Genomic DNA, 27,497 nt, shown 5'->3' on the forward strand with positions numbered 1-27,497 from the left:
TGCTGAAGGTATGTATATTTTTTCTTCTTCAATCACATGTGATTAGATTCTGATGAAACAGTACCTGTGACTTTAAGTAATTTCACGTAAAATCACATGTGAATTCTTGTAAAAAAATCACTTGTAAGTGTTTTATGAGAATACATTACTGTGATTTAAATTGATATTGATCATTATAATGAATATAAAATCGACCCGTTGTAAATTTTTACTAATTCAATCACATGTGATTACGCTTTATGATAATACATTATGTGATTATCTCTTATTATGCAATTTGTTCTTGCTAAATAACATGTGATTGTTAGATAATCTGTGATATAAATGGGTGTAACTGATCTATTGAGTACAAATCTTATGTGTTTGTTGCTTCAATCTTTTGTTTTTATCTGTGATACCTGCTTATTTCAGTTAAACATTCAAATGACATGTGTTATTTGTTCTACACAGGTATTGATACTCCAAAGACAACTGCAAAATGTAAAAACGAAACATCAGGTGGAACTACAAAGGATGTGCAAATGATAAGCGTCTGATGAGTGGAAAAGAGAAGAGAATAAAGGAAAGCAAAAAGAGAAAGAGTCGTTGCGGTAAATGTGGTCGTTGAATCACAATTCAAGGGCTTGTAACAAAAAATAGAAGAACCACATCACACTGAATATGGTACATAAATCTGATGTTACTATTGAATTAGTCAGACATTTTTTTAATTTTTTTCTATTTTCGTACAATTGTGAATGTGAATTCTGATATTAACATTTCGTGTTTTTTATTTTCATACAATTCTGAATTAGACATATTTGTTATGTGTTGGATTATGAATCATATTTGATTGCTTGCAGAGTCACATGTTTTAGCATGCAGAATCAAGTGATTGGCGTGCATAATCACAAGTGACTGAATGAGACAATCACAAGTGATTATCAAGCATAATCACAAAAATAATTATGTGTTGGCTTATGAATCATATTTGTTATGTGTTGGTACAAGTGTTGGTATAATTCTGAATTAGTCATATTTGGTACAGGTGATTGTTACAATTCTGAATTAGTCATGTTTGTATTGTACAATCACAAGTGATTGGCATGTACAATCACAAGTGATTAATCACAAGTGATTGTTATGTGTTGGCTTATGAATCATATATTCAGAATTAATAATATTTGTTATGTGTTGGAACAAATAATGTTACAATTCTGAATTAGTCATATTTGTATTGTACAATCACAAGTGAAAAATGTTAGAATGCAATCACAAGTGATTGGAAAAGCACAATCACAAGTGATTGAGAAAGCACAATCATAAATGATTGGACAATCATAATCACAGGTGATTGGACAATCACATGTGATTCTGCGTTGCCAATCACAAGTGATTGGACAATCACATGTGATTAGCTAGCAAGATAACATGTAGTTGTTTAATGAACATGATCAACAATTAACAATCAAACCATAAACAATAGTAGATAAAAGAGAACACTTATAATAACATCCAACAAAAACATACATATATAGTTAATATTAATACCATGTACCAAACCACATATATTAAAATACAGTCTGGAGTTCAACACAGATCTATATGTTAAAAGAGAACACTTTAATTGTTTTGAGATAGGTACTCTTTAGATTTTTCAACACGGGTTGTTCTTGATTTTTGTGCAGATAAAACAAGCTTTCTGTAATCTTATTTCCCATGAAATTTGTTGAAAGTTCTTGTGTTTTGTAACATCTTGCCTGCATGTTTGTTGAGAGGATGCGTTAGAATCTTTGATGCATACCGAAGTCTCAATTTCTGAAGCTGATATATTTGATCCAAAGATTCGGGCGCCAACTCCTCACTCCAATCACTATCAGGTGTGGCTCTAAACCTATCCATGTGGAACATGGCAAATGCACCACAATCAACAACATTGTCTCTAGTTTTTCATGGCAGCTGCATTTGTCGTGGATGCAATTTTTCAATTATGTTGCACAATGGATGCTTCTGGACTTTTAGATGGTTACCAAAGACATATTTTTGGAAAATCAAATAAGAAAAATAAAACATTAGTTTGGTTTTCAGAAATCACATGTGTTATCCAAACATAACCTCATTTTACTTCAATCACATGTGATTGAATAATGTAATCACATGTGATTGGACATTAACATTAACATGTGATTGAATAAAGTCTGCTCATTTGGATATTTGACCAAATCTTCAGCTATTTTCTTTGACAAAAACTTCTTCAAGTCATCAACCAATCCAAACTTCTCGACAATATGTCTGTATATAAGGTGAAAAAGTTTAGAATGCAATCATAAGTGATTGGAAAAGCACAATCACAAGTGATTGGACAATCACATGTGATTCTGCTTTGCTAATCACAAGTGATTGGACAATCACAAGTGATTGGACTATCATAAATCATAAGTGATTGGACAATCACATGTGATAGGCAGAGCAGAATCACATGTGATTGGTAAAGCATAATGAGACAGTAGATTAACAGAAAAAAACATATAATAACATGTGAGTCTAAACCATTAGCAAGTCATTCCTTTTTGGCAGGATTAAGAGCAGCCATAACTTCTGCAAATGACTTAGGAGTGGTCCTAAGCCTAAAGTTGGGTAATTCCTTCACATGAGCAACTTTTCGTTTAGTTTTAGGCTTCGAATCAGCCTTTTTTACTAGAGCCTTGCATTTGCGAGTAGGATTAACTGTAAAACATGTAAAATATTAAACTTTAAAACAATGAAAAACTGCATGGTAACATCTAATTGTGACTTTGAAGTAATTTCACAACTGTATAATCACAAGTAATTGAAAACCATAAAAATTACAATCTGATTACAAAAACCTTAAATTGCACAGTAAAACAAAAACAATCACATGTGATGGCATTTGGTAACATCTAAATAAGACTACCAACTGAACAATCACGTGTGATTAAAAACCCTAACAATTACATTCTGAACAAAAAAAAATTGTATAAGTACATTCTGATTATTCAACAACATAAATGCAACAAATATATAATGAAAATATCAAAGCAGAAACCCTAAATTGCACATTAAAACAAAAATAATCACATGTGATGGCATTTGGTAACATTAAAATGAGACTACATTCTGAACAATCACATGTGATTAAACACCCTAACAATTACATTCTGAACAAAAAAAATTGCATATTTACAGTCTGATTGTTCAACAACATAAATGTAACAAATATTATACGTATAAAATAAGCAAAAACAAATCACATGTAATTAAAGTAAGACAAAATTTCATTCCTCGTCCCTTACCTTTACATCAAATTTAACTCCATGTCCTTTTTCTTTTTTTTGTGCATTCCCCATCCCTAATGTATCCAAATTCTACATCCCTCGTCCTCCCGTCTAATTTCTGTCAATTTCAGCCGTTTGTTCAGACATGTGCAAAGCATGTGAGGGTACTTTGGTCTTTTTGTATTTAAGTTTGTGCTTATCGCCTAAAAAAAATTAAAAAAAATTTCTATGATTATATAGACGGGAGACCGTGATACCAAAGTGCATCGTCGTCTTCATTTTTTGTTATGTTTGTAAAACCCTAACTGTACAAATTAACACCCAAATCAAATCGATCTACATCCTCTTATTGATCTCTCTTGATTCCATCTCTATTCAAAATCAAACTTTAATTCTCCAACTTTCTATTTCCAATATTCTTTCATTTCCAGATTAATCGATCAATCGATTAATCCCCAATTGAACAAAAAAATATGAATTAAAAAAAAATTAGGATGAGATCGAGAATGAAAAATTACAGATCGAGAATAGCATCTTCTTCTTCTTCACTAGTAGTGACGGTGACTTCTTCAAGTCTAACGATCGAAGCGATTTGAGCTCCGGTGTCTTCATCTTCAAAAGCGGCAGTTTCTTCTTCTTCTCTGTGCTTTGGATTGTTACTCGCCATTGATACTATTGAAGATTGATGAAATTGAAGGTTTTTGTATGTTTTGGTGTGAGCTGATGAAGATGGAATGAAAACGAAGCTGGTGAACGCAGAAAGGGCGGCTCGATTATACATGCAAATGGAGATATGAGGGTTTTTGTATTGCGAATTTGGAGTTGAAAAGAGATTTGGGGTGTTTGGTTGGGGGGATAGTTGTGAGCTGCTCGTATTTGGCCTTAAGGCGTTTTTTTATTTTTTATTTTTGCAACAGACATGAAACTTTTTTTTTAAGTTCTTCATGTTCTTCATCAATCTTCATCAACAAGCAAAAATGATGTGGGTCTAATTTGTGAATGATGAACATGAGATGATGAGGATGAGGGTAAAAAGATAAATTAAATAATAAAGAAAATAAATAAAATAAAAAGACCAAAGTACCCTCACATGCTTTGCACATGTCTGAACAAATGGCTAAAATTGACAGAAAGTAGACGGGAGGACGAGGGATGTAGATTTTTGATACATTAGGGACGAGGAATGCACAAAAAAAGAAAAAGGACATGGAGTCAAATTTGATGTAAAGTTCAGGGACGAGGAATGAAATTTTGTCTTAAAGTAACAAACACACGAATTAGTATATCCTATCACAAAACCCTAAGAAAAATTAAAAAACGAAGAAATATAACAATAATTGAATAATTGTTCAATAAAACATAGTAAAATTACCCTTAGATTTGGCCGGAGCTTTTTTGATGGTCGTAGTGTGTTTTTCAGTCGAGGATGCTTTCGAATCAATAGAATCCTTTGATTTCGCCATTGATGCTGAATGTTGTAAGCTGATGAGTGTTGATGGCTGATCGTGAGAGAATTTTGAGATCGAGGAATGAACGAGAGAGAACGAGAGAATAATCGATGTTGAAACCCTAGAGAGTACTGTGTGTTTGTGTGTGAAAATGAGATCGATAGAATGAACTTCCAGAGTGTGGGTGTGAGGTTTATGTTGTTAGTGAATGGACGAAAATACCCCTCTGCCCAAAATTACTTATATTTGATCAAGTTAATCTAGGCCATTGATCATCATCAATCTAAAGGCTGAAATTAAGCCCCTCAATCTCAATCTCAAGATAAAACATGGACTCAAATGAATATTTATTATTATTATTCATACTGTTATAATCATAAAAAGCCAAAAATGGATGTTTGACAATTTATGTCTCCATCACAATAATTCAACTTTAGGAGACAAATTTACAATTCATATCTCGTGATTGATTCTATACAGTTATTATTCTTTTGTATAAATAGATGATGAATGTAAGAAAGAACATACACCAATTTCTTACAAGAATAAGAAATATATATTACTATTTCTCTCTACTATTAATTCTTCATACTACAAAGAATTTATCAAAGCTTAGGCCAAAAGTAGTTAAAAACTATCAACTCTTAACACGTTATCAGCACGAAGTGCTCCGTATAATCAAGGTTTATCTAAGCAAGCACAAGTCACTAATCAAGGTAAGAAATTCTTTAACGATATCTTCTATTATTTATTAGTAAGGTAAATATTATTATCATCATAAGTAAAATTATACTTATGTAATCTAACTTTTATTAACTTCACTAACATTTATATTTATGTTATTTAAGTTATATATGGTCGGTTATACCGCCTGAATTATATTTATGTAATCTAACTTTTATTAACTTCACCAACATTTATATTTATGTTATTTAAGTTATATATGGTTGGTTATACCGCCTGAATTATATTTATGTAATCTAGCTTTTATTAACTTCACTAACATTTATATTTATCTTATTTAAGTTATATATGGTCGGTTATACCGCGTGAATTATATTTATGTAATCTAGCTTTTATTAACTTCACTAATATTTATATTTATGTTATTTAAGTTATATATGGTCGGTTATACCGCCTGAATTATATTTCTGTAATCTAACTCTTATTAACTTCACTAACATTTATATTTATGTTATCTAACATTTATGATTACTTATGCAATTAATCATTATTTATTTCATGCATACTAATGTTTATTTTTAAAATTTATTATTTATGCATAATATGTTTATTCTCTTAATCTTCGTATTTATACTAAACGTATTTGTACTAAATGTATTTATAGTAATCGTATTTGTACTAATAAAATTCTTTTATTAAAATCTTTATTAATACAACGAGTACATAACAGTCGTTAACGTCAACTAACGACGTTACAACAATCATATTTACATAACGATTGTTAACGTCAACTGACGACGTTACAACGACTATATTTTTCAAATATAAAATAAACATCTCCGTTTTCACATTTTCACAAATCAATCTTTATTTTCTCAGATTACCACTCTTAAAAGTTTTTTTGTAAAGATGATTCACATAAGGATGTTTTTTCCTATTGTATTGGTCATACTAACTATCATCATTGTTGCTAATATACCACCGGGTGAACCTATATTCTATCATGCTCTTGTGGTTTTATCATTTTTAATCATGCCATTATTATGTTGTTTGCTACTTATGAATTTAAAATGATTCTAATTTTATTTTATTATTTGTCTATGAATAGAAGTTGATTATGATTATGATTTATGTTGTTCATCTTTTGATAATAGAAAATGTTGAATTTGAAAAGGCTTAAATTTGCTCCTTTAGAATCAAGTGGGAACAACTACTTAACATGGGTTATGAATGTAGAAAAACGTCTTGAATCAATCTATATTTTAGAAACCCTGAATGAAAATAACAATTGTTCTGAACAAGAGAAAGCAATAGCAAGTATTTTTCTTAGCAAACATATTGACGAGTCCTTAGAATCTACATATTATATAATCGAAGATCCAAGTGTATTATGGAAAATACTCAAAGATAGATACGATATTAATTATCAAGAAATAATGGTGATCCATGAAAGAATAAAATTGAAGATGTCAGTAGACGCTCTTATAAGAATCCCGGAGATTCTTATTAATGATCTGGTAACGTGGATCATCAGTCTAGTATTTCTTGAATACATGAACATCTTGTTTATCTCTACAAATAAGTCCCAAAAGAAAAGAAAACGAGAGTAAATCTGTTAAAAAATCTTGATTAAATAAACCCTGAGCTACCTTGAGACTTGAATGGTTTGAATTTTCTAAAATGCCTAGCTTGTTATGTATCACTCATAAATAAATGGTTTTAGACCATAACGCATATGTTTATTAAGTGTTATCTTTTATGTACTTCAGATTGAAACTTGTTTGCAGGTAATATAATTTGATTATCTTGCTGAAATATAACTCATTATTTGCTTATCTTATTTGAAGTTTTAGTATGAATCCTGCTGAAATACAATATCAATTAAATGGTAAAGACCTATGTATTGCATATAGTGGTAACATACACACTATGATCAAATCTAAGAAATATTTCATTGATTTAAATCAAATGAAGGAATTATAAATACTATATCTGGTCTTGCAAACTTGATATAAGAAACAGAAAAGGCAAAAATTCATATTACCAAATGGTACGAATTTTCTGATAAACAATGCTTTGTTTTCTCCCAAATTAAAGAGAAATTTGTTAAATTTCTCTGATATATATCATAATGGATATGATTATCAGTCAATGATAACCGGAAATGAGAAATACCTATGTAGCACCGAAAAGCGCATATGATTAAAAGCGCATATGATGAAAAGCGCATATAATGAAAAGCACAGCGCATATGATTAAAATCGCATATGATAAAAGGCGCATATGATGAAAAGCGCATCGCATATGATTAAAAGCGCATATGATAAAAAGCGCATATGATGAAGAGTGCAACGCATATGATGAAAAGCGCAGCGCATATGATTAAAAGCGCAGCGCATATGATTAAAAGCGCAGCGCATATGATGAAAAGTGCATATGATGAAAAAAGCGTAGCGCATATGATTAAAAGCGCATATGGTGAAAAGGATATATGATGAAAAGCGCATATGGTGATTAATGAAAAGCACATATGGTGATTAATGAAAAGCACATATGGTGATTAATGAAAAAAGCACATATGGTGATTAATGAAAAGCACATATGGTGATTAATGAAAAGCACCTATGATGATTAATGAAAAGAATATTGAGAAAGAATCACCAATGTTTCTTAAAAAATTCAAGGTTATATATATGGACCAATTCATCCATCATGTGGACCATTTTGATATTTCATGGTTCTAATAGATGCATCTAGCGGATGGTCTCATGTTTGTGTGTTATCAAGCCGTAATATGACATCTGCAAAGTTTCTTGCACAAATTATTAAATTGAGAACACATTATTCTGATTAACCATTAAAAGGATGAGACTTGATAATGTTGGTGAGTTAACATCTCAAGCATTTAATGATTATTATATGTCTACAAGGATTGTTGTTGAACATCCAGTTACTCATGTGCATACACAAAATTGGTTTAGCTGCATCAATAGATAAACGCTTGCAGCTAATAACTAGACAATTGGTAATGAGTACAAAACTCTTAATATTTATATGGGGACATGTAAATTTACATGATGCGACATTAATTCACATTAAACCAAGTGCAAGTCATAAATATTCTCCATTACCAACTTAATTTTGGTCGAGAGCCAAATATTTTCCATCTTAAAATATTTGATTGTGCAGTGTATTTTTAATTGTACCACCACAACGCATTAAAATAGGTCCTCAAAGGAGGATGGGTATGTATGTTGGATATGAAACATCTTCAATCATAAGATATATTGAACACATGACGGGTGATGTTATTACAACACATTTTGCTGATTGTCATTTTAATGAAATATTGTTCCCTAGATTAGGGGAGAAATGAAATATAAATAAGATGATGTTTCATGGTGTGAACATAAATTAAGGTATGTTGATCCTCGCATAAAAGAATCCGAAAAGAAAGTTCAAAAATAATGCATATGCAATAACTTGCAAATCGATTACTTTATGCATTTAAAGATACAAAAAGAGTGACTAAATCACATATAATAGCAAGAAATGCTCCAGCTCGAATTGAAATTCCGAAAGCTGGCAATAATGTCACTCATGAGTCTTTGCCACGTCTGAAACGTGGAAGACCAATTGGTTCCAAAGATAAAAAAATCCTTGAAAAGGAAAATCAACTGATAATGAGGTAAAAGAAAGTGTTCAAGAAGAACCATAAATTAATATTCCTTCTGCAGAGGATATTGATAAATGTAAATACATAAATTGCGATAAATTATGCAATATTATGGAACCGAAATGAAATGAAAAATCTTGATGAGATATTTTTATATAATATTACAATGACATCATGAATAAAGATGATGATCTAGAACCAAAATCTGTCATTGAATATCAAAATAGACATGATTGAGCTCAATGGAAAGGAGCAATACGAGCTGAATTAAAATCGCTCAATAAAAGAAAAGTTTTCAAATCAATCGTTATCACTTTTAAAGATGTGAAACGTATGGAATACAAATGAATTTTTATCCGAAAAAGAAATGTGCAAATGAAGTTACAAGGAAAAAACTAGACTTGTAACTCAAGATTCCCCACAAAGACCAGAAATGAATTATGAGAAAAACTTATCCTCCTGTAATGGATACAATTACTTATTAGATAATTAATCAACCTGGTAGTTACTTAAATGCATCTCATGGATGTTGTTACTACTTATCTGTATGGATCACTTGATAGTGATATATATGAATATACCTGAAGGGTTTAAGGTATCATAAGCATCTAATGCAAAACCCAAGGGAATGTATTCCATTAAATCACAAAGATTTTAAATGGGTTTATACAATCGGGACGTATGTGGTATAACCCATTAAATGACTACTTGATAAGAAAAGAGTATACATATAAACTTATTTGCATGTGTGTTTTATAAAAACAATGTTCGGATATGTGAACATAGTTGTTTATATCAATTATCTTAAATAAAGAAATCTATGAAGCCATCCAATTTCTAAAGAAAGATTTTGAAATGAAAAAAAAATCAAGTAATACGTTGATTTACATATTGAGCATATGACTAATGACTTACTTATACATCAAACAACTTATACCGAAAAGATTTTTAAAACATTTTAATATGGACAAGATAAAAACCATTAAGTACTCCTATGGTTGTTAGATCTCAATATTGATACTGATCCATTTCATCCTCTGGAAGATCTTGAAGATCTTCTTGGTTCAGAAGTTCCATATCTTAGTGCAATTGGGGTTATTATGCATTTTACAAATTGTACAAGACCTGACATTTCTTTTGCAGTTAATTTGTTGACAAGGTTCAACTCAACCCCTACAAAAAGACATTGAAATGTGATCAAGCAGATATTTTTGATACCCTTGAGGAACTGCTGATTTAAAATTATTTTATTCTAACGCTTCAAAACAAGATTTGGTTGATTATGTATATGCAGGTCATTCATCAAATCCTCATAAAGATAAATCTCAAACTCGGTATGTATTCCTAAATGGGGGTACCACAAAATCATGGCGTTCTTAAAACAAACATTTGTTGCAACATCATCAAATCATGACGAAGTGATTGCATTATATGAAACTACTCGAAAATGTGTTTGGTTGAGATCAATGACACAAATCATTATTGATTCTTGTGGACTAGAAAGCTATAAAAGACCAACAACTATCTTCAACAACAACTATATACGAAGATAATGCAGTTTGCATAATACAAATGAAAGAAGAGTATCAAAAGTGACAGAACAAAATATAAATGCTGACGGGGCGCCAAAGCCATAGACGGTCTAAACAGTCATAAGTTTGATGGAAAAGAATGGTATGTTGGTAAGGCTCAGAAAAGACTGAAAGGGAATAAGAATTGAAACAAGGGTTTGAGCAAACCATGAAGGAGACTGTAGACAAATCACAGGGGCTAAACTTGTACATAAAAGATTTAGATGATACAGTTTCAGATGAACAAGATCTCGTAAAAGACAACCAGATTAAAATGAGATACGTTCAATCAACAACTCTGCTGATCTTTATACCAAAACACTGTCAACCGCTGTTTTCAGAACACACGTTCACAATATTGGCATGAGGCAAGTTCAAAAGATGTGACGACTCAGCGATGTCTACTTGAGAGGGAGTCAACTCTATACTGCACTCTTTTTCTCTTGACTAAAGTTTTTATCCCACTGGATTTTTCTTTAGCAATGTTTTTAACGAGGCAGTACTAGTTGATCTCTAGTGAAACAAAAATTGTCATCCAAGGAGGAGTGTTATAATCATAAAAAGTCAAAAATGGATGTTTGACAATTTATGTCTCCATCACAATAATTCAACTTTAGAAGACAAATTTACAATTCATATCTCGTGATTGATTCTATACGGTTATTATTCTTTTGTATAAATAGATGATGAATGTAAGAAAGAACATACACACTCATTTTTTACAAGAATAAGAAATATATATTACTATTTCTCTTTACTATTAATTCTTCATACTACAAAAGAATTTATCAAAGCTTAGGCAAAAAGTAGTTAAAAAACTATCAACTCTTAACACATACTAAGTTTTGTAAAATTGCTTAAAAAAACAACCGCTTAAAAAAAAAAAAAAAAAAAATTTCATTATACGCCAACGTTCGTTCATTCTAGCAAAAAAAAAAAAAAAAAAAAAAAAAAAAAAAACGTTCGTTCATTCTCCTGAAATTATCAACTTCAGCTTCTCGAATCGTAGGCAAAGTATATAGGGTTTATAAATAGGGATTTTTTTCCAACCGTCCCAAACATTCTGCTGATTCCAATCGAAACCCTATCGCCATAGATTTTGTTTTAGTGTCGTCGTGATCACCATTATAGTTTCAGGTAACTTCACTTTTAATTTACATTCTGTTTATCTAATATAATACATGTATAATCTACCTATTTGTAGTTGCAATTCTTCAGTAACCTTAAATACCTAAATTTATCATGAATAAACAGTGAATATGGCCTCTCGTCTTCAATTAGGGTTTCTAAAACACGCTATTATTGTGCATCTATCTATCCTATCATCATGATGTATGGATAAAATAATTAGTTATGTAACTGTATGTACTGTTCGAATGTATATTATTAATTAGGGTTTTAAAGTATTTATCTATTTTACCGTTATGATGTATGGATAAAATGATTAGTTATAGTTATAGTTATAGTTATAGTTATAGTTATAGTTATAGTTATGTAACTGTATTGCTTTTCGAATGCAGTGAGATATGGACAGCGAGTTGAAGAGATGGGTTTCGGACAAGTTAATGTCTCTATTGGGATATTCGCAACCTACTATAGTTCAGTATGTGATTAGTTTATGTAAGTTATTTTTCAAATTCGTATATTTGATTTATATTAGTTGATATTAGATTGTGATGGCATAGTATCGTATCACGATTCAGGTGATTGATTGTTGTTTTGATAATGTATTTATTTGCAGCTAAGAAAGCTTCATCTTCTAACGATGTATTTAATCACCTTAAAGAAATGGGGGTGTCATCTTCAAGTGACACACATACGTTCGCTGAAGAAATATTTCGGAAAGTTGTGCGTAAGAGTACTGGATCAAATGTGAGTTTATTCTTCTATTTGTATATAATATAATTAAATATAATAAATAATAAATGGCTGGTTAGGGTTATTAACTTTCATTATTATTGTTTTTTAACAGTTTTATCGACAAGAAGAAGAAGCAGCAGCAATGGTAGCCAGAAAGCAGAAGACTTACAAGCTATTGGAGGCAGATGATGATGATGATAATGATGAGCGTGGTGTCTCTAGTTCTGTTCAGTCGAAAAAGGCTGGTAAACGAGAGAAACGTTTTAGGAAGAAAAGTGAAAACCAGGATGATGAAGATGATGGGGTATAGTGTTTGTACTCTTATTGATAAATTTTGGCTTATTGATTTTGGTAAGATGATGTTTTGGTGTCTCTTGTAATAGTTTAACACTGTATGTGGTGATCCAGGGACCTGGAATTTTGAAACAAGACAGACGGGTTAAACACAAAGCTTCACATGACAAAACAGACGATTCTGAGGTATCTATAATATATTATAGGTGTTCTGTCATCAAAACCTAATTTAGATATACTATAAATATAAATGTCATGTAGTAATAGTAATAGTCAAGATCAGTTGTTGACTCAGTTTAACATTATATCAGTAATGCTTGAAGTTTAGATAATTTGACAGTTTCATCTAATACTTTTAAATTCATGTTATATAGTATGCAATTCATGGGTCTAGTTGTAATTGCTTTTTAATTCTTGTTACAGTCTGAAGAAGAGCGATTGCGTGATCAAGAAGAACGAGAGGAGTTGGAGCGCCATCTAAGGGAAAAAGATACCGCAAGGACAAAAAAGGTTTGTTTAAATCATCATTTTGTCATTCCTTTATTAATGTGAATCTTCAAGAATTAATAGATCGTTGACAGTTATGGTACACTAAAATAAGATCCTGATTCATGATAAGAATCATGTTTTGAAATTTGTGATTGCATGCTTAATTTTTATTTCTAACTTTTTATCTACTTTATTTAACAGTTGACTGAACATAAGTTGTCCAAGAGGGAGGAAGGTATGTATTTTTCTGTTACAAATGTAGTTTGTAATTGTAGAAATCCTCATAGAATGGTGTGTTAATATATCTGTTTTGTGCATTTGGACTACAGAAGAAGCAATAAAGAGAGCCAAGGCCTCGGAAGATAATAACATGAATGCTTTAAGGTCTGAACTTATCCTTTTAATCCTAGTTAATTAGTGAAGTTTAGTTTCATGTTTATCATGCAATGACACGATTGGTTCAAAACAATGAATGGATAAATATATTTTAGTAACTAAAGAAGTCTAAAGAATTGTATATCTTGGTTATAGAATACAAAATGCTATAATAATCACTTGGACAAAATACATAAACCTATAGACTTTGTTCATACAGTTGGTAGATGTGAAGACTATGTAATCTTCCTTGTTATGTTAGTAATTAGCGATATAGTATTTAAAAAAATGGACCAATGTACATAGTTTATATTGTAGCGAACGTAATATATCTGCCATTACCTGCTGGTTACTGTTTTGTTTGTTCTAAGTATTCTACCTGTGTTTCGTCTATCTATATTTCAGGGAATTATCAAGGCAAGAGTATCTCAAAAAAAGAAAGGATAAGAAATTGGATGAACTAGGGTATTGTTAAAGACCATTCACTATTTTTAATTCTTATATATATATATTATGTAATATATTTTTTCACCTTAAATTATTTCAATTTCAGGGATGAAATAGTAGATGAAGAATATTTATTTGGGGACGTCAAGTTAAGTGAAGCTGAGGAGCGTGAGCTTAGGTAATTTTCCTTTAAATTTTTTTGGGTGAAATTTGTGTTATCTTGTACAAGATAATCATTGAATTAGTTTGTGTAGCAAAATTATAGGTGTTCATGTTTTGCGTTTATAAGTGCTTTTTCTTGTGGGTTATGGATTTGATTTTTGTTAGATGCATATCCTATATATATATATATATATATATATATATATATATATATATATATATATATATATATATATATATATATATATATATATATATATTCTGATGTGAGTCTCCTACTTATGCAGATATAAGAAACAGATTTATGATCTGGTGAAGAAGCGAACTCTGGATGAGGATGATAACATGAATGAGGTTAGTATTTGCTTCTTATTATATTCTTTTTGAACTTTCCGTATTACAACCGTTGTTAATTTCCGTATTGGTACTTAACATAATCAAACTGAGAATGTATATCTAATGTTATATATTTGATATTGATATATACATATATAAATTTGTATCTATATCTATTTATCATGTAATATCTGTTATTCCTACCATGAGTCCTTACAATCTCTCATTATGTTATAGACTTATTTTGATCTAATGTTTGGAATGTACCCATAATCTCATTGAATTTTGTGGCATGCAGTATCGGATGCCTGATGCATATGATGACGAAGGTCGTGTAGATCAGGAAAAAAGATATGCTGTAGCTAAGGAGCGTTACAGGTAAAAATACAGCATATATTCAGTCCTTGTTATTACATTGTTGCAAGCATATTACTATAGCTTTTTATTCTTTGTAAGACTTTAACTTGATCTTGACATGATTTTGTTTACTCCAACTGCAGAGACTCAAAAGATGGAGACAAGATGAACCCGTTTGCTGAACAAGAAGCATGGGAAGATCATCAAATTGGTATGTGTGCGTGTGCGTGTGTGTGTGTATATATATATATATATATATATATATATATATATATATATATATATATATATATATATATATATATATATATATATATATATAGTTATCCTTGGTAATCTGTGTTCAGTTAGTTAGTAATGAAGGAGTTGTCAATTTTCAGGAAAAGCAACACTGAAATATGGATCAAAGAATAAAAAGCAGTCGGAAGACTATGAGTAAGTATTTTTTAGATGCACTTCTTTTTACTCTTTTTATTGGGATATTTATTGGGGGTATTATCTGCTGCATATGATTAATCTCATGTGATTTTTTTGTTCCTTTTTAGTTATGTATTTGAGGATCAGATTGAATTCATACAAGGGCAGGTCATGGGTGGTGAAAATGTATGTACTCTATCTTATCAAGTTGTAATTTTTTTTCTTTATTTATTGCCTATCTTATAGCCTAATGTATCCTTTATTTAAAGGTTGATGTTGAATTTGATGAGGAGGAACAAGAAAAATCTATAGCAAAAACAGCACATGAAAAGCTTCTGGTACGTTTTCATCTATGAAACATCAATGATCATATTTATACACCAACTTACCTTTATGGTAACAGTTTAAGTTTTGTTCTCACTTGTTATTCTATGTTTGTACTTCAGGCAGACAGAAAGACTTTACCTGTATATCCATATCGGGAGTCTTTGCTCAAAGCTGTTGAAGATCATCAGGTGTACTTGAGTTCCTTGTATTTCTTGCTCATAATATTATGCATTTAAACTTATGCCTTGGCTATAATAATGAGTTTTATTTATATCCAATTAATGCATATTTAGGTTCTTGTCATTGTCGGCGAGACTGGGTCTGGGAAGACTACTCAAATACCGCAATATCTGCATGAGGCTGGATATACAAAACGTGGAATGGTATATTTTAGATGTATTTAGCCTTTTATTATTTGACTAACAAAGTTAGTTGCATATAGATTGGATTATTTTACATAATCTTTTACTTTAATGTAGATTGGGTGTACGCAACCTAGAAGAGTAGCTGCAATGAGTGTTGCTGCTAGAGTTGCTCAAGAAATGGGAGTCAAGCTTGGTCATGAGGTATGAATTGCTGTTTCATTATAATTTGTTTATAATGCGCCCTCTGACCCACATTTTGTCAAGCCCGGTTTTTGTTTATGCTCCGTATGAATATTTATTTATAATACATTGACTATAAAAGCACCGTTAATACTTTTTTCATTTTGGTTTATGGTTCAGGTTGGTTATTCGATACGTTTCGAAGACTGTACTTCCGACAAGACAGTACTCAAGTATATGACGGATGGCATGTTACTCCGAGAGTTTCTTGGCGAACCTGATCTTGAAAGTTACAGGTACATCGTATTTATCACCTATTATTATCTCTGGCAATTACAACTCATTTCTCTAGAAATGGGTCGACTTGGTTGATACGTCATCTCCGACTGGTCAAATGGGTAAAAGTTGAAATACTGGCTAAATATGAAATGGGTCTTACAGCTCGAAAATCTCCTAAGTCTATATACTTGCAACATCCTACATTTTTCTAATAAAAACGAGTTTTTTTACCGTTCTGTTATCATTTTCATTAAACTGTAGGACTAAACTGTTTAGTTTGTCAATTCAACCGTACCCTTGTTTTCTGTATAATATTAGGGTTTTAGACTTGTTTCTGAACCCGTTTTTTGCCACTTCTGTTTTTTGAATTTGTTAATATTTTTGCAAACTGATGTTTACCAACTTGAAACCAGTGTTGTTATGGTGGACGAGGCTCACGAGAGGACGTTGTCAACCGATATCTTGTTTGGCTTAGTAAAGGTAAATCTAAAACTTAACCTTCACATATAATAAAGTTTTAGTTACATGAAAAGTTAAAACTGTCTACGTTCACAGAAAATGGGACACGTGTCCTAATTATACTGTTTTGTTTTGTCAGGATATCGCTCGTTTTCGTCCCGACCTTAAGTTACTCATCTCGAGTGCCACTCTCGATGCAGAAAAGTTCAGCGATTATTTCGATTCTGCCCCAATTTTCAAAATTCCAGGAAGACGATTTCCCGTTGAAATAAACTACACAAAAGCACCCGAGGCCGATTATTTGGACGCTGCAATCGTAACCGCTTTACAGATTCACGTTACCCAACCACCCGGCGATGGTGACATATTGGTTTTTTTAACCGGTCAAGAAGAAATCGAAACCGCCGAGGAAATTCTTAAACACCGAACACGAGGATTAGGTAGTAAAATAGCAGAATTAATCATATGTCCCATTTACGCAAATCTCCCAACTGAACTCCAAGCCAAAATATTCGAACCCACTCCCGAAGGGGCCCGCAAGGTGGTCCTCGCCACTAACATTGCAGAAACCTCGTTAACAATCGACGGTATCAAGTACGTGATTGATCCCGGATTTGTTAAAATGAAATCTTACAACCCTCGTACGGGAATGGAATCGTTACTCGTCACTCCTATTTCTAAAGCATCTGCAAATCAACGCGCGGGTCGATCTGGACGAACGGGTCCCGGAAAATGTTATCGTTTGTACACTAATTACAACTATTTTAACGACTTAGATGATAACACTGTCCCCGAGATCCAAAGGACCAATCTTGCTAACGTTGTGTTAAGTTTAAAGTCTCTTGGGATTAACGACATGTTGAATTTTGATTTTATGGACCCACCGCCAGCTGAAGCGTTACTTAAAGCTTTGGAGTTATTATTTGCGTTAAGTGCGTTGAATAAACATGGTGAATTAACGAAATTGGGTAGAAAGATGGCTGAGTTCCCACTTGATCCTATGTTGTCTAAGATGATTGTTGCGTCTGATAAGTATAAATGCTCAGACGAGATCATTTCGATTGCTGCCATGTTATCGATTGGAAGCTCCATTTTTTATCGTCCAAAAGATAAACAAGTCCATGCTGATAACGCTCGGCTGAATTTTCATATGGGAAATGTTGGTGATCACATTGCATTACTTAAGGTAAGTTTATCGTTACATAAAGTTTGTATCTTTAAATATATGCAATAAAATGATTTATTGTTACGTGTGTTGTACTTTTCAGGTTTACAGCTCGTGGAAGGAAACAAACTTTTCTACTCAGTGGTGTTATGAAAACTACATTCAGGTATTTTTTTTTAATTTTATTTATTTATTTATTTTTGTGAATTGAACTTTGTCAACCGTTAATGCGGTTTGTGTGGATGTATAAACTTACATTCTTATATATGTGTAGGTGAGGAGTATGAAGCGGGCCCGAGACATACGAGATCAGTTGGAGGGGCTACTGGAAAGAGTTGAAATTGAATTGACATCAAACCCAGGCGATTTGGAAGCAATTAAGAAGGCCATAACTTCAGGTTGTACAAAAATCAAATGTATAGATGTATAGTATGATTAACATTTATTGATTTATAACAACTTTTATACGTGTATGTTCTTCAGGATATTTTACTGACTGTTATGTTCTTCAGGATATTTTCCGCACTCAGCAAAGATGCAAAAGAATGGATCCTACAGAACCGTAAAACATCCTCAGACTGTCTATATTCATCCGAATTCTGGTTTAGCTCAGGTAACCTATCTTTACGTTAATCAGGTTATTCTACAAATTGGAGTGGTTTGAAAATTAGTGTACAAATTGTAAATTGTATATGATGATGGTACATGTCTTGATTCATGTTTGATTGTTGTTTGTTAAGGTACTTCCTAGGTGGGTGGTATACCATGAGCTGGTGCTGACGTCAAAGGAGTACATGCGACAGGTCAGCGAGCTAAAACCCGAGTGGCTGGTGGAAATCGCACCTCATTATTATCAGTTGAAGGATGTCGAAGATCTTGCAACGAAGAAAATGCCTCGCGGAGAAGGCCGTGCAACCAAGGATTGATTTTCATTTTCACAAAGATAAAAGTGATAGTTACAAGTGGGATTGTTATTTACTGTATATACAATTTTGTAAAGCAGGAGAAATACTTTTGTAATTCTGCTAAGGTGGTGCAGAAATTGCAATATATGTTGTAGTGAAGAACCGCAAAACACGTCAGTTATTGACCACTTGGTTATGTTTTTTGTTTATTGTTCCCCTTTCGCTGAGGGAACTATATTGTAGATAGTCCGGCAAACAAGACCCAAAGCTTCAAAATGGGTCTAGTGGATTTGATTGAAGACCCGAATGGGTTCAAACACATAATAGAAATTAAAACGAAGGGGGTCTAATTTTTAAAACCCACCAAAGCCAACTTCTTTCAAAAGATCTTTGGGTCCTAGGCTTAACCCAAATGGAGCCTAAATGATCTAGAGATTAAATCTATACACAATTGAATCTGGAGATTAAATCAGATATAAGTCGTATAACCATCATCATTAGCCAATTTTACAATCCAAATATATTCTTAACCAAGATACTCAATCGAGGCGCGTTCTTGACGTGCGTTTCGATTGAAGCGCGTCTTTTGACGCACGTTTTGGACACGCGTTTTGGACCTGCGTCTTTGTGGCCCGTTTTCTGACCCGCATTTTTAAACAGCGGTTTTTGACGCGCGATTTCTAGGTGCGTTTTTGAAGCGCCTTATGGACGCATGTTTTCGAGGCGCATTTTTCGAGGGGTTTCTTGACGTGCGTACTCGACGCGCGTGTTTTCGATGTGCGTTTTTTTCGAGGCACGATTTTCAAGGCCTGTTTTTGAGGCGCATTTTCGACGTGGCGTTTACGACGCGCTTTTGTGGCGCGTTTTCCGAGGATTGTTTTTCGACGATCGTTTTTGAGGCGCGTTATTCGCCGCTCGTTTTTGGGGCGCCTTTTCGCGGCGCGTGTTCGAAAGAGATGCATCAAAAAAATACAAAATAGAACAATTTTATTAGCCCAACCCGACCCAACCGACTCGGGTCTTTACCAAACGGGTAGGCAACGAAGATAACATTTTGTAGACGTTAAGTTACAAAAACTAAAAACGATCAGCAACGAAGGTAACATTTTTGTATTTTTGACATACAATTATCGGTTAATGATCAATGATGGGAAAGCCATTTTCCAATAGAAATAGCTAATGTTAAGGAACCAAGCAAGAACAAGCCAATCCAATCTATTTCCCAAGCAGACGGTGAGTACGTTGATTCGAGGCGCCTCTCACTCGCAACTTGCAAATTGATCTCCTCAACATCATCATCCTGAAGAGGATTTAGTGATTTATTTTGCCTGCACAAAATAAATTTAACTCTTAAAAGCCATTCAACTTTTGTGATACACATGTTGCACATTAATTAATGTGCATATATTTATGAAACAATTATCAGAAAACACCAACCTCCTCTCAATCTCAGAACCCATAATCTCAGAACCCATGCCAGCATATATTTCCTTTATTTCTCCCATTATATCACTCAAATCCGAGAGCGTGTCATCCTGCTTTTGTTTTTCATACTGATAATAAAGAGTCGGGAATTAGGGTCGAAAAACCTCGATTAATTGGAACAGACGATTCTTACACTAACACTAACAAAATCTTAATTAATTAATATGTTGGTGTTCTTTCATCCAAAAAGACCATTATTGCATATTTTATCAAAACCAGCCGTTCTTGCAAAATTTAACTTTCAACAATAGTTAGTTTACAGTTCAAAAGATCAGTAGTTTTGAGTCGTTTCTGTTGGAGGTTTTATTGAAATTTCGTGTAGGGTAAAATAATCGATAGCCGGATAAATCACTGAATCGTGGTGTCACTTTCCGAAAGTAATTATTCGACCCTTATTGCCTGGGTTACACGAATATCACTTTGGGATAAGACAGAGATTAGTTCTTGTTATTGGCAGTAAACAAGAACTCTTTTGCATAAGAGTATTAAGGTGTTTTTGTATCTATTTTTTCTCATGAATGATAGTCCTTATTTATAGGCACCCAAAAACAAGTATTATTCCACGATGGAGATGTTTCACTAACTAATTTCCTTTTCAAATCTAAAACAAATCCTTTTCATAAAGTTGTTTGTTTTATTTCCAACAACCAAATCAAGGAAATCGATTAAATCCTTTTCATAAAATTCAATTTCCTTTTCAAATCTAAAACAAATCATTTTCATAAAGTTGTTTGTTTTATTTCCAACAACCAAATCAAGGAAATTTAAATTCTTTTCATAAAATTCAATTTCCTTTTCAAATCTAAAACAAATCCTTTTCATAAAGTTGTTTATTTTATTTCCAACAACCAAATCAAGGAAATCGATTAAATCATTTTCATAAAGTTGTTTGTTTTATTTTCAACAACCAAATCAAGGAAATCGATTAAATCCTTTTCATAAAATTGTTTGTTTTATTTCCACGATGGTGATGTTTCACCTAGTGCAGGAATAATACTTCCGTAATCACTCAAATTTGTGATAATGGAAAACCACTTTCGGGTCCGGGTAATCTATCACTTAATGGGTGTACACTCCGTACCTCCTAACCCATTTACAAGTGTAGATTAAATCCCTCAATTACACTAAATTTCCAACAATCCTCCCCAATTTAGTGCAATTCGTTTCATGAGAATTAAATAAATTAAAACAAAAACTTATGCATAAATGAAAATATCTTGAAGATTGAATTTTCACCTTAGTACATTACACATTCCAAATATTCGAGAATCAGGGTGTTCTAAGAATTGAACCCTTCAACCCATTTGAATAACTGAAAATAATATACACATAAGTTTTAAAATACTCTAAAGCTATCCTGACACTTTACAAGCCATGTGTCCTTATTCTTTCATGAATGTATCCAAAGCTAAAAGTCCAAGCTTTGTTGAAGCGGCAAAACTTCACATTCACATAGGTAGTTCACTTCAGTCATGCACCTGCTCTTGCACTTTTTCAAATGAACTGTTAAGAAGCTAGACTTCAACCTCACCTTCAGCAGGTCCGAGTACATACCTTACCTTGGGATGATATAAAATTTATGTACTCCAAATTTCTAAGTATAAGCCTTCCGCATTGAATTCAACTTCTAATTTTCATTGGAAGGGAATTGGGTATATTATAATTAGACATTTATGTGGACTTTAAACCCATCCCCACAGCAGACTTGTCAACCAAGTCTCTTGCCAATCCCTTCGTCAAGTGATCAGCTAAATTCTGTTGTGACCTCGTGAACACTATATAAATCACCCCATTCATGATGAGTTCACGAATCATGCTATGTCTGACACCTAAGTGTCTAGACTTTCCATTGTACATCTGGCTATAAGCCTTTGCCAATGTCGCAACACTATCACAATGGATAGACATGGGTGCTATAGGTTTAGGCCATAATGGTATCTCATGGATCAAGTTTCTAAACCATTCTGCTTCTTTACCAGCAGCAGCTAAAGCAACAAACTCAGATTCCATCGTTGAGTTGGTAATACATGTCTGCTTCTTAGAAGCCCATGAAATAGCACCTCCCCCAAGCAAGAACACCCAACCACTCGTTGAAGAATGATCTTCAATATTAGTTATCCAACTCGCATCAGAATATCCTTCTATTACCGAAGGAAATCCATTATAAGATAAACTATAGTCCATAGTTTTCTTCAAGTACTTCAGTACCTGCCTAATTGCTTGCCAGTGATGAGTACTAGGATTACTAGTATATCTACTCAGTTTTCCCACAGCAAAAGCAATATCCGACCTTGTACAAGTCATGTCGTACATCAAACAGCCAATCACCTGAGAATACTCAAGTTGTGATACAGCTTCACCTTGATTAGGCATAAGCTTCTCACTTGGATCAACAGGGGTACTCACAGGAGTACATTCAAAGCAATTGAACTTTTTCAACACCTTCTCAACATAATGAGATTGACAAATCGAAATTCCTTTGCTTTCACGTTTGATCCTAATGCCAAGGATAACGTCAGCCTCCCCCATATCTTTCATGGAGAATTTTGATGACAAAAATTCTTTTGTTAAATCAACCTGACTTTGGTCAGTCCCAAAGATTAACATGTCATCAACATATAGACAAATTATAACTCCTTTACCAGAATCATCAAATTTGTTATATACACATTTATCTGCTTGGTTTAATTTAAAACTACTAGATAAAACCACTTCATCAAATTTCTGATGCCATTGCTTAGGTGCTTGTTTCAAACCATATAAGGACTTCACAAGTTTGCACACCTTACCTTCATTACCTGGCATGACAAAGCCATGAGGTTGGTTCATATAAACCTCCTCATCCAATCCACCATTCAAGAATGCTGTCTTCACATCCATCTGGTGAATAACCAGATTGTGAATTGTAGCCAAAGCAATCAACAGTCTAATTGTAGTGATACGTGCCACGGGAGCATAAGTATCAAAATAGTCAATTCCAGACTTTTGTCTAAAGCCTTGAATGACTAACCTTGCCTTGAACTTTTCAATAGTTCCATCTACCTTCATCTTCTTTTTGAAGATCCATTTGCAACCCAACGGTTTACAACCAGGAGGTAGATCAGCTAACACCCAAGTGTTATTGCCCATGATAGAATCCATCTCATCATTAATTGCCTCTTTCCAGAATGCAACATCCTGAGACCTCATTGCTTCATCATATGTTTTAGGATCATCATCAACATTGAAACAATACGAATATTGGGTAGAAACATCATCCTTAGAACCTTCAATTAAGTATAACTGAATATCAGGTCCAAATGATTTAGATTTCCCTTTTCTTTTGCTTTTTCGAATCTCAAGTGACTGATCAACAACCTTTTCAGAGACTTCATCATTACAATCCTTATTGATTCCATTGTTACTTGGAATCATATCCTTTGGTCTAGGTATAGATGAAAATCGATTTTCATCAAAGATTGCATCCCTTGATTCAATCACAGAATTAATTGAGACAAACTCATTAGGCTCTATAACATAGAACCTATACGCCTTGGAATGTTCAACATATCCAATAAATATGCAATCTATACCTCTTTCACCCAAACTTTTCTTATTGGGATCAGGCAGTCTTACAACAGCTCTACAACCCCATACCCGAAGATAGTTCAAGTTAGGTTTTCTTTTATTCCAAAGTTCATAAGGTGTAATCTTGTTCCTTTTGTTAGGAACTCTATTAAGCAAATAACAAGCTGTTAATATAGCTTCTCCCCAAAATCCCTTACTTAAACCCGAATAGGATAACATGGAATTAACCATCTCTTTGAGGACCCTATTCTTCCTCTCAGGTATACCATTTTGTTGTGGAGTATAAGGAGCTGTGGTCTCATGGATAATACCAACGGATTGGAAATACAATTGGTCAATGTATTCACCTCCCCTATCCGTTCTAAGTCTTTTAATCAATGCCTTTTGTTGTAATTATACTTCAGTTTTAAATATTTTAAATTTATCTAATGCTTCATTCTTAGTATGTAACAAATAAACAAAGCAAAACCTAGAAGCATCATCAATAAAAGTCACAAAATATTTCTTGTTCCCTAAAGTAGGAGTTGCATGCAAATCACATAAATCACTATGTATTAATTCCAAAATCTCAGTATCACGATGTATATTTTGAAAAGGTTTCTTAGTGATCTTTGTCAACATACACGTTTTACACTTTTCATTGTTCATATCAAAGGCCGATATTAATCCATCTTTAGACATATCTTGCATTCTTTTAAAGTGTACATGTCCTAGTCTAGCATGCCAAAGAATAGAATTATTTATGCTAGTAGTAGACATACAAGCAATATCAACACTTACATGTTCAATGTTTAGTCTAAACATTCCACTACTCAAATAACCAAATCCAACAAATAAACCATTTTTAGATAGAACAAACTTGTCAGATTCAATAACTTGCTTGTAACCACAATTATTCAACATACTACTTGAAACCAAATTTTTCCTAATTTGTGGTACATGCAAAACATTAAACAAAGAAACAATCTTTCCAGAACCAAAACTTAAATCCACAAGACCACGTCCATGAATAGAGGCTGTTGACTCATTTCCCATATGAAGAATTGATCCATCAGTCACCGACTCGTAAGTCTTGAACCAACATATATCCTTATATACATGAATAGTAGCTCCAGAGTCAACCCACCACGCAACATCATCATCCTGCACAAAACAAATCTCAGATATATACGAAACATAATAATTCTCAATTGAATTATTAAATATATTCTGACCTTTCGGGGCTTGGTTGTTCGAACCATTGCCCGAACCATTTGTGCTAGATCCCTTAGCATTGTTAGTGCCAAAAATAACCTTGCAATCCCTCTTCAAGTGTCCAGATTTACCACACTTCCAACAAGTCAATTTAGACTTCTTATTAGGATCAACTTTGTTATTATCTTGATGTTTACGTTTCCCCTTTTTGTCATTATTACTAGTGAACTTTTTATGTTCCACCATATTGACAACAGACATACCAACAACTTCGTTGCTCTTTGGCTTGTCATTATCCTGCAACCTGAGGGATTCCTCAATACGCAGATGACTACCCAACTCAACAAGAGTTAACTCCTCCTTCTTATGTTTCAAAGAATGTTTAAATTCTTTCCAAGATGGAGGTAGTTTATCAATTATGCTTGAGACTTGAATAGACTCATCCATGTTCATCTTATGTTGTGTGAATTGACCAAGTATACGAATGAGCTCATTGTATTGTTCCAAGACCGGTCTTGAATCGACCATCTTGTAATTATTAAAATTACTCACAGGGAACTTTTTACTAGAAGCATCCTCAGACATATACTTGGTTTCTAAACAGTCCCATAGTTCTTTAGCAGATTCAACATTTAGGTAAATATCAAAAAGGGAATCAGCCATACCATTGAGGATTAAACCTCTAGCGATGTAGCCATCGTTCTCCCACTTTAACCTTTTCCGAATTTGTTCAACAGTGGCATCATCACCATGATCTTCAGGAATTGGTGTGCTGAGTACGTACACCACACTCATGCTGCTCAGAAAGAAGTGCATCTTCTTTTGCCATCTCCTAAAATCAATTCCCTCAAACTTATCAAGTTTAGAGAAATTCGCCGTCATGTGTTTCATCGTAGCCTCCATCGATTATAACAAATAATTACTTTTGATTGTTGGAGGTTTTATTAAAATTTTGTGTAGGGTAAAATAATCGATAGCCGGATAAATCACTGAATCGTGGTATCACTTTCCGAAAGTAATTATTCGACCCTTATTGTAACATCCCGACTTTTTCCGTTTACTTTTTCGTTTAATTATTTAAAGTCCGTTATATGATTATAACATCCTTCGTTAATACGCGTTTCAAAAATATCTCGTCTAGGTAATTCACGCAACCGCAACCGAACTCGAGGGACTAGTTTCGCCAAGGGAGCAAAGATGTGACTAGCTTTTGACTAGTCAACACCCATCTCCTTTCTTTTCTATTTTCCATTTCCATTTTCTTTTAACACTTCCACATTTTCTTTCAATTCTCCATTACAAAGAATCATCATCCAAATCAAATCTAGCAAGCTTCAATCCAAACAAATTACATATTTGGAATCCTTGCAACTTCCTCTTCGATTCCATACCGATTTCATTACATTTGGGTAACTTTCTAAAATCACTAGATTTCGTGTTCTTGATGTTTTTAACTTATAAAGTTGTTAATTAGTGTCTATGGCTCAAGTCTAACATGAATATATGATTTATATGTTCGATCTTGTTATTTTTAGTAACTAGCATGAACTTGAAAGTTTGGTATGTTTGCGTATTTATTTGGTTGCTTAAATGTTGTTGTTATGATAAAGTGCAAGTATTAAATGTGTTCCTAGTATCACTAGCTTCAATTTGATGTGTAGGTTGCTTTAGAAAACTTCATGAACTTGATTAGTGATTTTGGTGAAATTGAGTTAGGGTTTGATAAACTTGAAATGGACTTTTGATGCTTTGAATGACATGAAATGTTATTTGTAAGTGTTAGGTTGTATTGTATGCTTGATTACCTTCGAAACGGCATATCATTCATGTAAATTGGTTGCCGAATCATCGAATGGCATTTATGAACTTGAATGCATTAAATGAGGAGCTTTGAATGTGATTTTGGTTGTTTTAAAGGTAAATGTGATTGATTAAATGTGTTTAGTTGTTTTCCTTGTCAAAATATCTTTCCAACGATATAAGATACGCGTTTTAAGTGTTTACGGTTCGTAAATTATGTTTGTTTGAAGTTTGGCTCGTTTGGAACACTTGAAAACTGCCAGACTTGTTGAACCGAGAAATGGAGCGGCGCGCCAAAACCCCGCGCGGCGCGCCATTCTGGACTGTCCCAAATTCTTTTGATTTTCACGTTTTCACCCCCGCTTACTCGTAACTCCGAT

The 27,497-nt window shown here is 33.0% G+C and overlaps 1 protein-coding gene and 1 pseudogene across 1 annotated transcript; one reads left to right on the top strand and one right to left on the bottom strand.

The window, feature by feature from the left end:
• The first annotated feature begins 11,674 nt into the window (after positions 1-11,674).
• Positions 11,675-19,135, top strand: LOC139892391 (pre-mRNA-splicing factor ATP-dependent RNA helicase DEAH1). Its single transcript, XM_071875458.1, has 26 exons — positions 11,675-11,791; positions 12,175-12,274; positions 12,396-12,526; positions 12,627-12,818; positions 12,923-12,994; positions 13,232-13,318; positions 13,499-13,532; positions 13,627-13,681; positions 14,078-14,137; positions 14,226-14,297; positions 14,569-14,635; positions 14,916-14,995; positions 15,118-15,185; positions 15,355-15,409; positions 15,520-15,577; positions 15,661-15,729; positions 15,838-15,906; positions 16,012-16,101; positions 16,198-16,284; positions 16,444-16,559; positions 16,956-17,022; positions 17,141-18,187; positions 18,270-18,332; positions 18,441-18,564; positions 18,679-18,779; positions 18,907-19,135. Exons 2-26 carry the CDS (start codon positions 12,181-12,183, stop codon positions 19,090-19,092), a joined length of 3,144 nt encoding a protein of 1,047 aa, XP_071731559.1. The 5' UTR covers positions 11,675-11,791; positions 12,175-12,180; the 3' UTR covers positions 19,093-19,135.
• A 1,151-nt stretch (positions 19,136-20,286) lies between these two features.
• Positions 20,287-27,497, bottom strand: part of LOC139889216 (SNAP25 homologous protein SNAP33-like) — a 44,853-nt pseudogene continuing 37,642 nt past the window's right edge.

The sequence above is a fragment of the Rutidosis leptorrhynchoides genome, chromosome 2, assembly GCF_046630445.1.
Source record: "Rutidosis leptorrhynchoides isolate AG116_Rl617_1_P2 chromosome 2, CSIRO_AGI_Rlap_v1, whole genome shotgun sequence".
NCBI lineage: Eukaryota > Viridiplantae > Streptophyta > Magnoliopsida > Asterales > Asteraceae > Rutidosis > Rutidosis leptorrhynchoides.